General features: G+C 48.2%; 2 protein-coding genes across 5 annotated transcripts in view; one reads left to right on the top strand and one right to left on the bottom strand.

Annotated features, from left to right (window-relative positions):
* Nucleotides 1-4,558, top strand: part of RILPL1 (Rab interacting lysosomal protein like 1) — a 53,459-nt gene extending 48,901 nt beyond the window's left edge. For 2 of the 4 annotated variants that reach the window (XM_036742339.1, XM_036742336.1), the window contains 2 exons: nt 490-577; nt 3,609-3,697. In XM_036742339.1, the coding sequence (XP_036598234.1) occupies nt 490-577; nt 3,609-3,614 (94 nt within the window). In that variant the 3' untranslated portion in view covers nt 3,615-3,697. Of the gene's footprint in view, nt 1-489; nt 578-816; nt 841-3,608 lie in introns of all 4 variants that reach the window. The other 2 variants (XM_036742337.1, XM_036742338.1) reach the window with 2 other exon arrangements.
* A 2,441-nt stretch (nt 4,559-6,999) lies between these two features.
* Nucleotides 7,000-12,018, bottom strand: SNRNP35 (small nuclear ribonucleoprotein U11/U12 subunit 35). The gene is made up of 2 exons (XM_036736755.1): nt 11,907-12,018; nt 7,000-8,140 (listed from the first exon to the last, which is right to left on the bottom strand). The coding sequence occupies exon 2, from the start codon at nt 8,135-8,137 to the stop codon at nt 7,352-7,354; it is 786 nt and encodes a 261-aa protein (XP_036592650.1). The 5' UTR covers nt 8,138-8,140; nt 11,907-12,018; the 3' UTR covers nt 7,000-7,351.
* Between the last annotated feature and the right edge of the window lie 1,878 nt (nt 12,019-13,896).

Genomic DNA, 13,896 nt, shown 5'->3' with positions numbered 1-13,896 from the left:
CTGCATATGGTACAAATGGAAGGAGCCCTGGCTCCTTCCTGGAGCCAGGTAACCTGGGTTCAACTCCTGCCTCTGCTATTTACTGCCTGTGTGGCTTTGAATGAGCCATAGGTTCCTCCTCATCTGTCAAATGAGAAGGTTGGACTGGGTGGCCTTTGAGGTCCCTTTCCGTCCTAGGTCTGTAACCAAGAAGTTGTCAGGCTGCCTTTGGAACCCAAGGCACAGATACAGAAATCCCAGGCTTGGGGCAGCCCATGTGAGACAGACACCTGCCTGGCTCTGACCGAGGGAGAGCCTCAGCCTCCTTCCTTCCCTCCTCTTCCCCACCCCTCAGCTCTTTGGGAATCAATCCCCCACCTGTCTTCTCTCTATAACCATCACTGAGGACACCCAGACTATCCCTGGGGGCTCTCCCATGTCTGTCTGTGTGGAGCACGGAGGTGCCTTCTTCTGCCCACCTTTTGACCTTCTCTCTGCCTCTCTGACCAGGATCTTTACAGCCGTAATGCCTATGGTAGCAGCTGGACTGATCCTAGATGACCCCACCCTGCAGCCTGTCCGAAGACTTGTTTCCCTTGTAGGCACATCTGGTTTCTCGGTTTTGTCTTGGGAATGCCTGCTGGGGCTGAGGGGCTGCACTCTGCTGTTTTCTTTGGCCTGGGCTGCCCCTGCATCCTGGCGGCTGTGATGTGATCTCTCGTGTGCCTGTCACAGTGCGCAGTCAGCACGATTCCTCAGAAAATCCTCTGCTGCATCACAAATAATTCTCTTTGTCTCTTCTGTTTCCATTTTAAAACCACCTTATCCATGTTCCAGTCAAGAAGGGCCTTTAAGCCACGGGTCAGTAATTACCAATGCCCACCACGGTTCACCGAGTGTCACTAACACTGCACGTCTGTTCACTCAGCCAGGGCTGCTCTCTTAAAATGCTTTTGTTTTCTGCCACTGAAGCTACTCAGTCCTTCAAAAAAAAAAAGAATAAGAAAGGGCCATGGGGGTAGAGAAAGGGCTCCCATTTGTGGACAGCGTCTCTCCATTTGGATGTGAAGTGCCCCCTCATGCTTACTGGCACTGCTTATGTGTAATAATGAAACACGAGTGTGTTTGGACAGATACGCTTAGGCAAGCGTGCTGGATTTAGAGTCAGAGGGCCTGGGTTCCAGTTCTTTGCCACCACAAAAAGAGCTGCCGTAAATATTTTTGTACACATGGGTCCTTTTACCGCTTGTATGATCTCTTTGGGATATAGCCCTAGAAGTGGTATTGCTGGGTCAAAGGGCATGCACATTTTTATAGCCCTTTGGGGTTCAGATCCCACCAGCTCTGTCTAAATTAGTGTCTGTTGTGACCTTGAACAAATCACTTTTCTCGCCTTAGTTCCCTTTACTGTAAAATGAAGGTGTTGAAGAGCTTAGATGTCCTCAGCAGCCTCTCCCAGCTGTAGTTGGTGATGCCCGTGTTGATATAGAAAAGCTTGACCAGAGCATCATCCAAATCACTCCTTTCTGGGCTAGTAGGCATGGGGCTGCCCTTGAAAAACCAGGTGTTAGTAGACAAACTTCAAGAGCCCTGGTTTGAGGTTCAAAAGAAACTGTCACTAGAAGAAAGTAAGGTCTAGAGGCTTTCAAAGCACGTTCATCTCATTCTCTCATCAACAGAATCAAAGCCCAAACCCTATCCAAGCCACTCTTTTTTTTAAAGTTAGTGTTTTAACTTGTATTTCTGGTTTCTTGTGAGTGCTGAAGCCCAGAATCAGCTCCCCATTTCTGACCTCCAGGCACTGGTTTTCCACATTAGTCCAGACTGGCTGCCTGGGGCCTGGGCTGGCCTAATATTGGTGCTACACAGCGGTCATAACTTTCTGTAAACAAAGGCAATTGGTTTTCATTTTAGTAAATGGGTGCCTAGCAGCATAGGAGCACCGTTTTTTTTTTTTCAAGGCAGTTTTCAAAATTTCAAATGTTTTTGTAATCCATCTTTAGTACTGACATATCACAACAGGGTGGGAAACATCGCCTGAGGAAGTCTTTTAAGGAGATGTCAAGGCCTGAGCTGAACCTGCCCTAATTTTCTAGAGACTTTTGAGAACAGTGTGGGGGAGGGGGGGAGTAGAGAGACAGGGAGGGAGAAAAAGCCCTAACAACAAATCCTCATCCCTGGGGTCAGCTTGGACAACAGTAATACAGGTTGTTTCAGGTTTATTTGCAAAACTGTGACTTGAGATCAAGTCATTTCAACTCTTCAGGCCTTGGTTTTCTCATCTGCAAAATGGGCAGAGGAGGTTTGGACTTTCTGAGGGAGCATGGAGTGAGCAGTAGCAAGAGTGCTGGTTCTGGAGTCAGAGAACTGGGTTTCAATTCCATAGACTTGGTACCTGTGTGACCTTGGGCAGGCCACTTCTGTGGGACTCGGTTTTCTCATCTGTAAAATGAGCCAGACTAAGTGGCTTATTAAGGTCCCTTCCAGGTGGCAGTCTGTGGTCTTATGAGTCCCGTAATATTCAGTGACTATCTGTTCCATCATCCCCAAGTGATCATAGGAAGGTCCCTTAACCTTTCTGGGCCTCTGGGTCTTCATCTGTAAAAGGTTGGAATAGATGGCCCTAAAGCCATGGTTCTGCTAACTGGGGGGCAGGTGGGTCCAAAGGTGGGGCACCTCCATTATTGAATGGATGTAGCTCGTCACTTCCTCTGTAACTGATGGCCCCTAAGACCGTAAGTGGATTTCAATCCCAGGGCTTCTTGACTGCGAGGCCAGCTTCATGTCATAGGGCTGCAGCCTGTGCATGGCTTCAGTGGAAATTCCAGCTCCTAGAGATAAAGGCAATGGGTGAAAGGAACCTAGGTAAATTCGGAGCTCTGTTCCTAACTCCCTGAGACCTTGGACAGGTCACCTGACATAACTCAGCTTCCTCATGTCTGAAATAAGGGTGTTGGACTAAATGTCTCCTGAGGTCCCTTCCGGCCCTGGATCTATGATCCTATAAGATTATTTTAATTAAACTAAGTTTTGCCATTTTGTGAACAAGCTTCTCCTAGTTTCCATTGCAGTAAAAAAGGTCCCCTTCCTACAGTGCAGCTTGAATGACTCATCCTTAGTGCTTCTCCCTAACAGCTCTCCCCACCGTCCCCCCTCTAAACGGGCACTGCCAGCTGGAGTCCCCACTCCCTTCTGTGTGACTGCCCACACCCTTGCCCATGAGCTCCTCTTAGGGGGCTTATTAACAACCATGAATTCTTCAGCCTTTAAAAAAAAAGTCAACCCAGCCCTTGCTGTCCAGTGCTGTGTCTTCTGCCCTTTCTGTGTGGAAGGCTCATTTACCCAATTCTAAGAATGCCATGAATGGGAAGAGTGATGGTCAGCTAGATGCTGAAGATTCATGCTGTGTTGGGGTGTGTCTCACTGTGATGTCACCACCCACCATCCCCCTGGCTTTGAGATGCACCTTCCAAGCTCCAAGTCTTTCTCCCACCAGTTGAAACTGACTTGGTTGCTTTGGCTTGGTTGTGATGTGCACACCTCTGCACAGCATCTGAAGGAGGCATTGGGTAGGTACTGAATTTTCTTTTCCTCCCTCGCTCCCCACCCCCTTCTTCTTTCCCAAAAAGGTTTAGTTTCTTCTCTCGAGACAAAAAGCGCCTGGCCAGCACGCAGAGAAACGTCCACTTCCAGGAATCGTTTGGCCAGTGGGCAGACTCCCACAGAGACGACGGCTACACTGAACAGGGACAGGAAGCGTTGCAGCACCTGTGACTTTCACTCTGCCTGGGCTCGTGACCGGCTTGGCTACGTCTGACCCAGACGGTCAAGGACCAGACCTCACGGCCCCTGGCAGCTCAGACCTCTGCACCTCGTGGTCGTGAATATTTTCAGATGTACTTTCCACCCAGGGACACTGAGACACATGCTGTGTGCTTCGGACACCAGACCTCTAAAAACAGACTCCAGATTCCAAATCATTTGTACCTGGGGGTGGGAATCATGGTTTAGATTGCGTGACTGTGTGACCCTCACGTAGACATACGTAGGTCATGGATTTAATGCCCGGCTAGTCTCTGGTCTGACTTTTGCACTCACTCCGGTAACACAGGCTTCTCTAAACCAAAAACACAGTGTATGGCACCCTGACAGTGGCCAGCACGCTGGCACTGTGTGCAGCTTGGTCTGTGGGTACTCTCTGACCCGTCATGTTTCTGTAATACAGAGGGGTGGGGGGTGGGGGGGATGGGGAAGTGATGGCGGCTCCTTAGTTCTATTGAGGCCATTTTCAAAGTGGCCCAGGCAGAACTCTAACATTTGATCAGGTTCCCCCGGGGCACCTTTTAGCACAGACTCTGGGAGCTCTGTCTCAGGGCAGCATTCACCAGTGGACAACAGGACCCTTCAACCTCACACCTGGAGGCAGCCGTGCAAGAAGCCAGGGTATGGCCATTATACCCTGGGTTTATAGTGCCTAAAGCATGTAGATACTGTGTACGAGGTGAGTGTGCCTTGGGTTTTGCTGAGTTATATGCAGTATTAACCAAACAAAAGACTTGCTAAAAATGATCAATTTTAACATGTGGTTTGGGCATTTTTTCTTGTCATCTTTTTCTTCATGCATGGGAGATAGGAAACTACTCCTTATCCTGCAGAGCCCTCACTGAAGGCGTACAGGGTACTGGGAACCTTGTAGGGAAAGGGTAACCTTGACACAAGATTGGCAAGGCTCCTCCTGCCTTCTCTGGGAGGTTTGAGCTGTGGGGAAGCAAAGACGTCCCATGGCATTGTGTGGCCGCCAGACCCAAGGGGGTGCCTTGGATCTCTGGAAGCCGGATAAAGAGCAAACCATCGGACTCACCAACTTCCTTTCTTTTCTCCCAAGGCTCATAAACTATGTATTTTAGTACCACAATTAAAATTGATAAAAGAATCACTGCTGAAACCAGCACAGTGAAAGCAGTATGCTGGGGTAGGGAAAACACCCACTAGGGAGACCAGGGATCTAGGCCTGTCCTGCCCCTAATGGGCTGGGGGACCACCGGAGAGTTCCCTTACTTTCATTTTCTGGGAAAGGATGGAGGGATGGACAGAATGACTTCCCTGGCCCCTTCCAGCTCTAAAACTATGGGCTGTTACACAAGGTGATTTCAGAGGTAGAGAAATGGGACCTTGGCCACCCCGTTCCTATTTTTAATATAAAGGAACGAATTTCTATTGAAACCCTTGGAGAACAGAGAAATCCTACACTGGTAATTTACTAGGAAAATAGCATGTTCATTTTCTAAAATGGTTTCTAACAGCTGGTGTCTATTTTAACACAGCAGGGCGGTACTGTTCTTTGTGCAAAGTAAAGCTGGAGGAGGAGGTTGGTGCTGTTAGGGTAAAACCTAATAATGGTGCTGGTTTTTAAACCAGCATAGAATAGATAGCTGTGATTCAAGTGACATTTATTAAGCACCGACATTGTGTAAGGCCTTGGAAACAAATCAGACACACTACCTGAAACATTAATTTTAAAAACTTGAATTTTCAGAGTTACAGTTATGGACAATAAGATGCTTATCATGGTCTTTCTTTTTGAAAAGCATCTAAGTATGTCTGGTATGTTAGAGGCAGCTCGGTGGCACAGTGGACAGAGGACTAGGTCCGGGGTCAGGAAGACTCAAGTTCAAATTAGGTCTCACATACTTCCTGGCTGTGTGACCCTGGGTAAGTGACTTACCCTCCATCTGCCTCAGTTTCCACATCTGTAAAATGGAGATAAAAATGGCCCCTACCTCCCAGGGTTGTGGTGAAACTCAAATGAGATATTTGTGAAGTGTTTTACAAATCTTAAAGTACGATATAATGTTAGCTGTTATAGTAGCTTACTTTCAATGTGTGTCTCACAAGTGGGAAGGGAAGGTCAGTTCACCCAGTTTGCTGATGGTCAAGCCCGGAGGGAGGAAGGATAGGAAAGAGGAAGGCTTGGCAGCAGTTTGCTGCACAGGTCACAGTGTGTTAGCATTTCATCGGCTTGGTTCTGCACACTCCTGACTCATTTTGCAGAACTATAAGGAGGCTCGAAATAAGGGAATACTTCATCACTGCTAGAGATGTGTGAAAGTGCAACTGGGGGGGGGGGCAGCTGGGTGGTGCATTAGATAAAGAACCAGCCCTGGAGTTAGGAGGACCTGAGTTCAAATCCAGCCTCAGACACTAGCTGTGTGACCCTGGGCAAGTCACTTAACCCCAACTGCCTCAAAAAAAAGAAAAGAATGTAATAGGCTGTCTTGGTGGTAGAGAGGTCCCCACTACTAGAGGTCTACAAGCCAAGACTGGATAACCTTGTTAGGACATTCTCATTAAGGTTCAAGTTGGTCTAGTGAGCCTCTGAAATTCTATGAAATGTTTTTTTATTAAAAAGACATCAGGTATCTCGTCCTCCTGGGTAAGCCCTTCAGTGGAAGGAATATGACACTGATGAGGAGGGTGTTGGCCTGAAGACAGGGCCTGATTCTACTACTTTATTTGTGCATCCTTAGGAAGGAAGGAAACAAGCACTTCTATGGGTCTACCATGTGTCAGGCCCTATACTAGGATAAGTTGCTTTTTAGACTTAAATTTAGATTTAACAAGCATTTATTAAGCCCCTACTATGTATATGCCAGGTACTCTACTAAGCACTTTACAATTATCTAATTTAACCCTCACAACAACCCAGGGAAATACATAGGTGCTATTATCATCCCCATGTGACAAGAAACAGAGGCTAAATGTCTGGCCCAGGGTCTGAGGCAAGATTCCAATGCTAGGGCTCTATCCAGTTTGCCACTCACCTGCCTCTTCCTCACTCTCCCCATGTGTAAAAGGTACCTTCCAGCTGTAAATCTAGGATCCCACAAGAATCCACATTCAGCTCAGAAGGGGCAGGCTGTCAGCCTGAGGCCAATGAAGACTTTCTTCCTCTTGGCTTCCTTTTGTAGTTAACCCCCTTTGAGACAATCAGGTTAACGCAGGCTGCTGAAATGTCTGGACTGATTTGAAACAAATCTTTATTCATCAGCTGACTGTGTGCAGGGTTCTAGTGATACAAAGATGAGAAGTTTGGACATGGGTGGGCCAAAGACTACAATGGTGTGTCCCCTAATAAAGATAACACAGGTTAGACCAGGAACATGGCAATGGAGAGCTCAGGGGAGAGCCCTAGGAAATCTGAGGCGAGCAAGCCCCCTCTTAGCTGGGCACATAAGGGAAGACTCCATGGAGGTGAGGGCTGAGCCTGGTAGAAAAGAGGAAGAGACAACGTGCACCTGGGCACTGGGCACTCACCAACCGCCAAGCCCACCTGCTCTGCCCGCACAGAGATGCCAAGAGTTAAAAAGTGTCTCTACTTGTGTTTGTCATCCTCTCTCTGCTTTCTAGAGTCTCTTTCCTTGCTTCGGTCTCTTCTCTCCCGGTCTTTTCTCTCTCGGCCCCTGCCCCTCTCCTCTCGGAAGTCCCTCTCTCGCTCCCTCTCATTATCGTCCCAGGCCCTGCTGGCCTCCCTTTCCTGCCGCCTCTTCTCTCTGCTCCTGTCATGGTCTCTGGTCCTCCAGTCCCAGGTCCTGTCTCGGGACCACTCCCTCCTTTCCCTCTGGCCCTCTCCATAGAAGTCACTTTTGAAAACTGGCAAGTTAATGGGTTTTCTAAAAGGCCGGTCCCGTCCACCAAATCTCAGTTGTCCAGATTCTTTTTTTCCACCAAATCCTCCTCCGAGTCTGCGAGGGATCCACCCTTTCAGGATTCTTTCCAGCTCGTAGTCGACAAAGATCTCATGCTGATCAATAACCAGTCCGTTGGCATCCCTGTAGGCTTTTAACAGAGACCGTTCCTCTCTGTACTCGATAAAAGCATAGTGCTTTGAAAAGCCTGTGACCACATCCCGGACCAGCCGCAGCTTCCTGATGTCGCCATATCTGCTGAAGACCTCTTTCAGCTTCTCTTCTGTCGTCTGCAGGCTCAGCCTGCCCACAAAGAGGGTGAGGTGGGGGTCTCCAGACACCCCTTTGTTGGGCACGTAGCGCGCCAGCATCGCCCTCCAGACGGCCCGGTCATGAGGCTCTTCATCGGTACCATCGATGCTCCCAGCCTTGAGAGGATCATACTCTTTGGCGATGGGCATCCACTCATTCATTCTCTAGAAAAGCAGGAGACAGTGAGTGTACTCGGCTTTGATGCACAGCAGCATCGGAGAAGGCCAGAAATTTACCCACACCATTTTGTTGGGCCAACCAGCAAAAATCTGGGTCCCCTGTCTTGGGGTCCCCAGGAACAATTCTGCTACTACAAGTAATAATAATAGTAGGATTTGCAAGTTACTTCAAGTACTTTCACCTGTGATTCTCATCATAGTCCCAAGGGGCAGGAACTGCAGGGATAACAGGATACTGATCTACTCTGCAGACGGGGAAACTGAGGCTCACAGCAGTTACATGACTTGTCCAAGGTGAGATTGAAACCCTGGTTCCTCCTGACTGAGTCTAACCCTCCTTCCACATCATGTCACTGCTTCCCACTTCAGCTGGACAAGCCTACAATGCTGCTGTGATGCCAGAAGGCCATTCCAGCTTGGTATGCTGCTTCTAGAAGAGAGCAGGCTTAGGCCAGCAGCAGTCCTGGGAGGGGGGTTTGGGGGGGCTAGTCGACTCCCTGAAGCTGGGGACTGCTTTCTGCCTCGGAGCAGGAGAATTAATCGCTATGACAATTTCACCCCAGCAAGCCTGCGCTGCAGATGACATTCTTTCAGATACATGGTAATTAATTCATAGGAATCCTTATTGGAATAATAAAGTGCCTGCCAACATTTAAGAACCGCCAATGCTTATGTAACCCCCTAGCAACTCCACAGCCAAAAGTGAAATAGCTTTAAAACGGGTGGCGGGGCCCTCTCCAAAGCAAGCATGACAGGTCTCTGATCTTACCATTCCACCAGCAGCTCTCCCTAGTACGTCCTCAAACCTCACTTTCTCTAGGGCTGTTTCTCCAAAAAAGCCTCTATGGCCTGTCCTCCTTTCACCCCAATCAAACACATGGCCTTTTCTTTTTCCAGCTCTCTACTCTAGTATAAGATAAAACAATTCTGCCCGTATAGACTTAAAGGGTACAGGAGATACTACTTTGTTGAGGGTATTTATTGGGGGGGGGGGTACAATATTGGTTTAAAAGAAGTAACCTAATGCTACAATACAATACTACAAGGCAGTTATGAACAAATTTAAAATACTGACTGGGTTGACTGATAAATCAATGTCTGTAAATGAAATCCTCAGGAGCCTGAAAGCCACTTAATAAAATCTATTTACATTTGATGGCAAAAGAGTTCATCTGTCACATACACCCAATGAGGTAGTGGTGGAGGAGAAAGAACGCTGGAGTTAGGAGGCATGGGTTCGAACTCTGGCCTGGGGAAGTCTTAGGCAAAATTCAGGGAAGGTGGAGAGGCTGGAGGGCCTCCAGAGAGAGCAATAGGCCTCAGCCGTATGAGGATCCAATAAAAGCAGAAGAGATCTGGAGTTCTGCTGCCTGGACAGAAGGCAGACTGATTTTGCTCGGCCCTGGAGGGCATAACCTCAGCAAATGCTGATAGGTAGGTTTCTGCCACCTTGGGAAGCAAAGGGCTCCCACTCTTTGGAGGATTCCAAGCAAAGACTGACCACCATTTGTCTGGAATTAAAGAGAACAAAGTCTTCAAGTACAGATTGGACTCCTGATTCCCTGTACCCACTCTGTGATGGGGCGGGGGGAGAGGAGGCAGGGCAGCATGGACAGGTTCTCAAGACCTTGGTTTCCTCCTTTATAAAATGATTAAATTATAAAGATTAAATTGTAAAATTGGACTAGATTCTGTACAAAGGCCTGGCAGCAAGATGATGGCATGCTCCCAGTATTCAGGCTTGGCAGAGGGGGTCCCTAAGTGTCTTGGTGCCTTTGAGTGTAGCTGGGGCTGGGGAGAGCCAGAGACCCATAGCAAAGTTCCAGGAAACAGAATGAACTGCCTTAACCTGCAATGTTTCTGAGCTGTTGCTCAAACTTTAAAAAGAAAGTAAATATACTGCAGAAAGTCATTACCATCTCTTCTGGTCAGCAGGATGGCAAAGGAAAATAATTGTTGAAAAAGAGAATGAGCTACCACAGAAAGTTTCTGTGGAATCAGGGCTAGACAGACCCTCAGATTATTTAGTCCAAAACCTTTCTTTTACATATGAAGAAACTTAGACCTAAAAAAAATGAGCCTTGCCTAATTTTTTTTTCCAAGTTTGAGTCATGTCCAACTTTCTGTGACCCCATTTGAAGTTTTCTTGGCAAAGATATCAAAATGGTTTCCCATTTCCTTCTGCAGCTCTTTTTACAGATGAGAAACTGAAGCAAACAGGCTTAAGTGCCTTGCCCAGGGTGGCCAGATTTGAGCTCAAAAAGATAAGTCTCTCTGACTCCAGGCCTCGAACTCTGTCCACTGCACCATCTAGCTGCCCTTTTTCTTAAATAATAAAGCCAGAACTGGAACCCAGGTACACTGACCCAAAATCGAGGGCTCCTACTGTTAACACTACTTTCCCTCTGCCATTCCTAGCTCTACCCCCAGGTCCTATGTTCAGCACGCTGTAGGAAGGATTCCCACTCAGTCAGGTGGATGGCCCAGATGACTTCTTAAGTTCCTAAAATGAAGGGGTCTAGGAGATCATCTGTCAACCAAACGAGCATTTATTTAACTCCCACTAACAAGGCGCTCCTTGAGGGCCGGGGACATCTTTTACCTGTCTTTATATCCCCCAATGTCTAGCACAGTGCCTGGAATACATTAAGAGCCCAATAAATTTTTACTGATGGACAGAACAAAATCCAGGAGGTGGGGGCAGGCTGTGAAAAATCGAGATGGAAGAGGGCGGATGCAATGTTGGGGGGGGGGGGGCGGCCAGCAAGCAAAGCTCCATTTGGCTGGAACACGGCACATGAAGCACCGTGCAACGTCTAGAATGCCTGGCTGAAGCCGGGTTGTGTAGGGTGTTAATACCGTCCCCCTCAACCCCCCCCACCCCCCCGAAAAGAAAAGTTTGTATTTGGTCCTAGAGGCAACACTGGGGCTTTTCTAGCTAGGGATAACCAACAGCATAATACGTTTGCTTTTTGGAAATATCGCAGTACCCAACACCCAAGAGCAGCAGAACTTAACAAATATCTGCAGATGGGCTGATGCCTTGGGCAGCTGCGTGGAGGGCAGGCCGACTTAAGGCTGGAACACCAATTAGCAGGCTATTGCAATGATCCAGGTGAGAGGTGATGACGGCCAAGGCATGCGGGTGGCTGTGCACCCGCAAAGAAAGGCAAATAAAAGTCTGGCTCTTTAAATGTCCTCCACAATGCAACAAGCGACCTTTTGTGACCCGCTGGAGTTCTTCCCGTTTGTCCTTAAGCCTCCTCGGCTACGGAAACCCCAGCGTGAAACCACGTGCGTTTCCCGCAGGCTGCTCCCGCCACGCCCTCCGGGTCAGCAACGCGTGCGCACTTCATCCCCTCTAGGGCTCCCCTAGGCCAACCCAGGTAAGGGAGGGCCACCGTTGATGCCGGAACTCCATGGTGGAGCATGCGCAGTAGACCACCATGAAGCCAAGGCGGGAGAGCCACTAGCCAGCGGATCACTAGTAGAAGCCCGGCTTCCTTTCGCAAGCCCGCTCCCAGACAATCTCCTTACCTCGTTTATCCGGGGTCTCAGCCTCGCCAAGTCCCTAAGAGGCTCTCGAGCCGGCTGTGCCTCAGAACCACCCCAGCCCCCGCACCCGGGCTCAAATAGGGCCGCCGCCTTTGCCCATCTCCAACATGGCGGCCAGTGACCACAGAGTCCGCGGCCGTACGGAAACGGCTTCGGGGATGGGGCTGAATGGAGCTGGGGCTGGACGCGCACCTACCTCTCCTCCTTCCTCACACAGCCGGGCCCCTGCTGCCTGAAAGCAGCTGCCACCACTTACTCTGTGCTGGCCAGGTTCGCTCTTTACCGGAGAACTAGGCGAGCCTCCAACTTCCGGGAGGCCGCGTGCGAGACTTGATGTTGGCCGCAGCCGATTTGCCATAAGTTACGGCTTCCCTCCTCCTCCCCCCCCCAAAAAAAAAGTTATGTGTATTGTGCCAGGTTAGTAGATGAATTGTGATACACCTGAAAAGAAGAGGATGTGTAATTTTTCTATCTTTTAAGCAACGAAATAATGTCCTTTTTTTGGTCAAAGTTGGTTTTCGACATAGCGTGCGCTGGAATGTGCCGATTCGAAAGCGCAGTTAGGTTTCCTCCCGCCGGTCCCTCCCCCCGGGAGAACGGTGAACACGTGGAGGAGTGTGTGGACCAAGCTGTGGCTGGACCCGTTAGTCCACGCCCCAGGCTCCTCCCTTGCTGGGAGGGGAGCGGGATGTAAGGGATGGAGAAGGTAGAGCTGGAAGGAAGCTTGGGTCATGTAGTTTTGGACATGGAAAGGACCTTAGCAGTCCGCTAGACCAAGCCATTTTACGGGTGAGGAAATTGAGTTCCAGGGAGGCAAAGCGACTTGTCCAGTGGTTAACGAAGCGGTGTCAGAGCCAAGATTCAAACTCTAGGTTTTAAGATCGTAGAATCAAATCTAAAAGAGAGGTACCTTAGCGGCATCTAGTCCAATCCCAAATGGTCATTCCAGTGTGCAGAGGGTCATCTAGCCCAGCTCACTGACCATCACCATTTCCACCAAAGGACCTCTGGTGTTAAGGGTTGGGAGCAAACAGGCCTTCGACAAGAAATAAGCTCATATAACTGTGCAGCAGTTCTTGATGCTTCAACACACACACAAAAATCAAGGAACAGCAATTGTCTGATCTGCAGCGGATTAGTACAAGAGATGACAGCATTTGAACCCTTTAGGTAATAAAGTAACCGATAAATAGACCTTCTCTCTTCACAAAGGGTAAATGAAACATTTTAAAAATACACAGAAGAGAGCAGAAGAATGTCCAGAAATAGGCAAACGGGACAATTTTGGAATTACAGTAGTACCTTTCAAAAAACCTGGAGTGAAACCTGAAATGACGGTAAAAGAACCAGAGAAAGGCTTCCAGCAGTGAACATTGGCTGAAATCTCTGAAAAAATTGTTAGAAAGATATGGACAAATAACAGAAGGACTGTGATCGGGGTGGGGGAGGGGGTAGTCCTTGAACCTGTGAGAACCATAAATTATTGAATTACCAAAAGAATCATCTAACTTGACAAAGTGAATCAGTGCTGTGGAAAGAGCAGTAGCACATTGGTGATTTGGGAGTTTTCTGAAAATCAGTAATTTTCAGTGTGATGGGATTATTATAACCCAACAGTTGTGATAAGGAAAAATTGAGATAATGTAAGGCAGGTTAGATGGCAAAGTGGATAGTGCTGGGCCTCGAGTCAGGAAGACCTGGGTTCAAATCCAGTCTCAGATGCTTACTAGCTGTGTGACCCTGGGCAGGTCACTTAACTGTTTGCCTCAGTTTCTTCATCTGTCAAATGAGCTGGAGGAGGAAATGGCAAACCACCTCTAGTATCTTTGCCAAAAAAAACCAAAACACCCTGGAGTCTTGTTGTGTCAATTGGACATGACTGAATGACTGAACAAGCAGCAGCAGCAGCAGTAGCAGTAGTAGTAGTAAACATTAGCTACTATACCTCATGGCATACCTCATTTCATTGCACTTCTCAGGTATTCAGTTTTTTGCAAATTGACGGTTTGTGGCAACCCTTGCTTGAAGCAAATCTATTGGCACCATTTTCCAACAGCATTACTCACACTGTGTCTCTGTGTCATATTTGGATAATTCCTGCAATATTTCTAAAATTTTTATTATTATATGGTGTTATGGTGATCTGTGATCAGTGATCTTTGATGTTGGTATTGTAATTGTTTTGG

Source organism: Trichosurus vulpecula, chromosome 1, assembly GCF_011100635.1.
Source record: "Trichosurus vulpecula isolate mTriVul1 chromosome 1, mTriVul1.pri, whole genome shotgun sequence".
Taxonomy (NCBI): Eukaryota; Metazoa; Chordata; class Mammalia; order Diprotodontia; family Phalangeridae; genus Trichosurus; species Trichosurus vulpecula.
The sequence above is the reverse complement of the archived record's forward strand: the minus strand, read 5'-3'. Positions and strand labels throughout refer to the sequence as shown.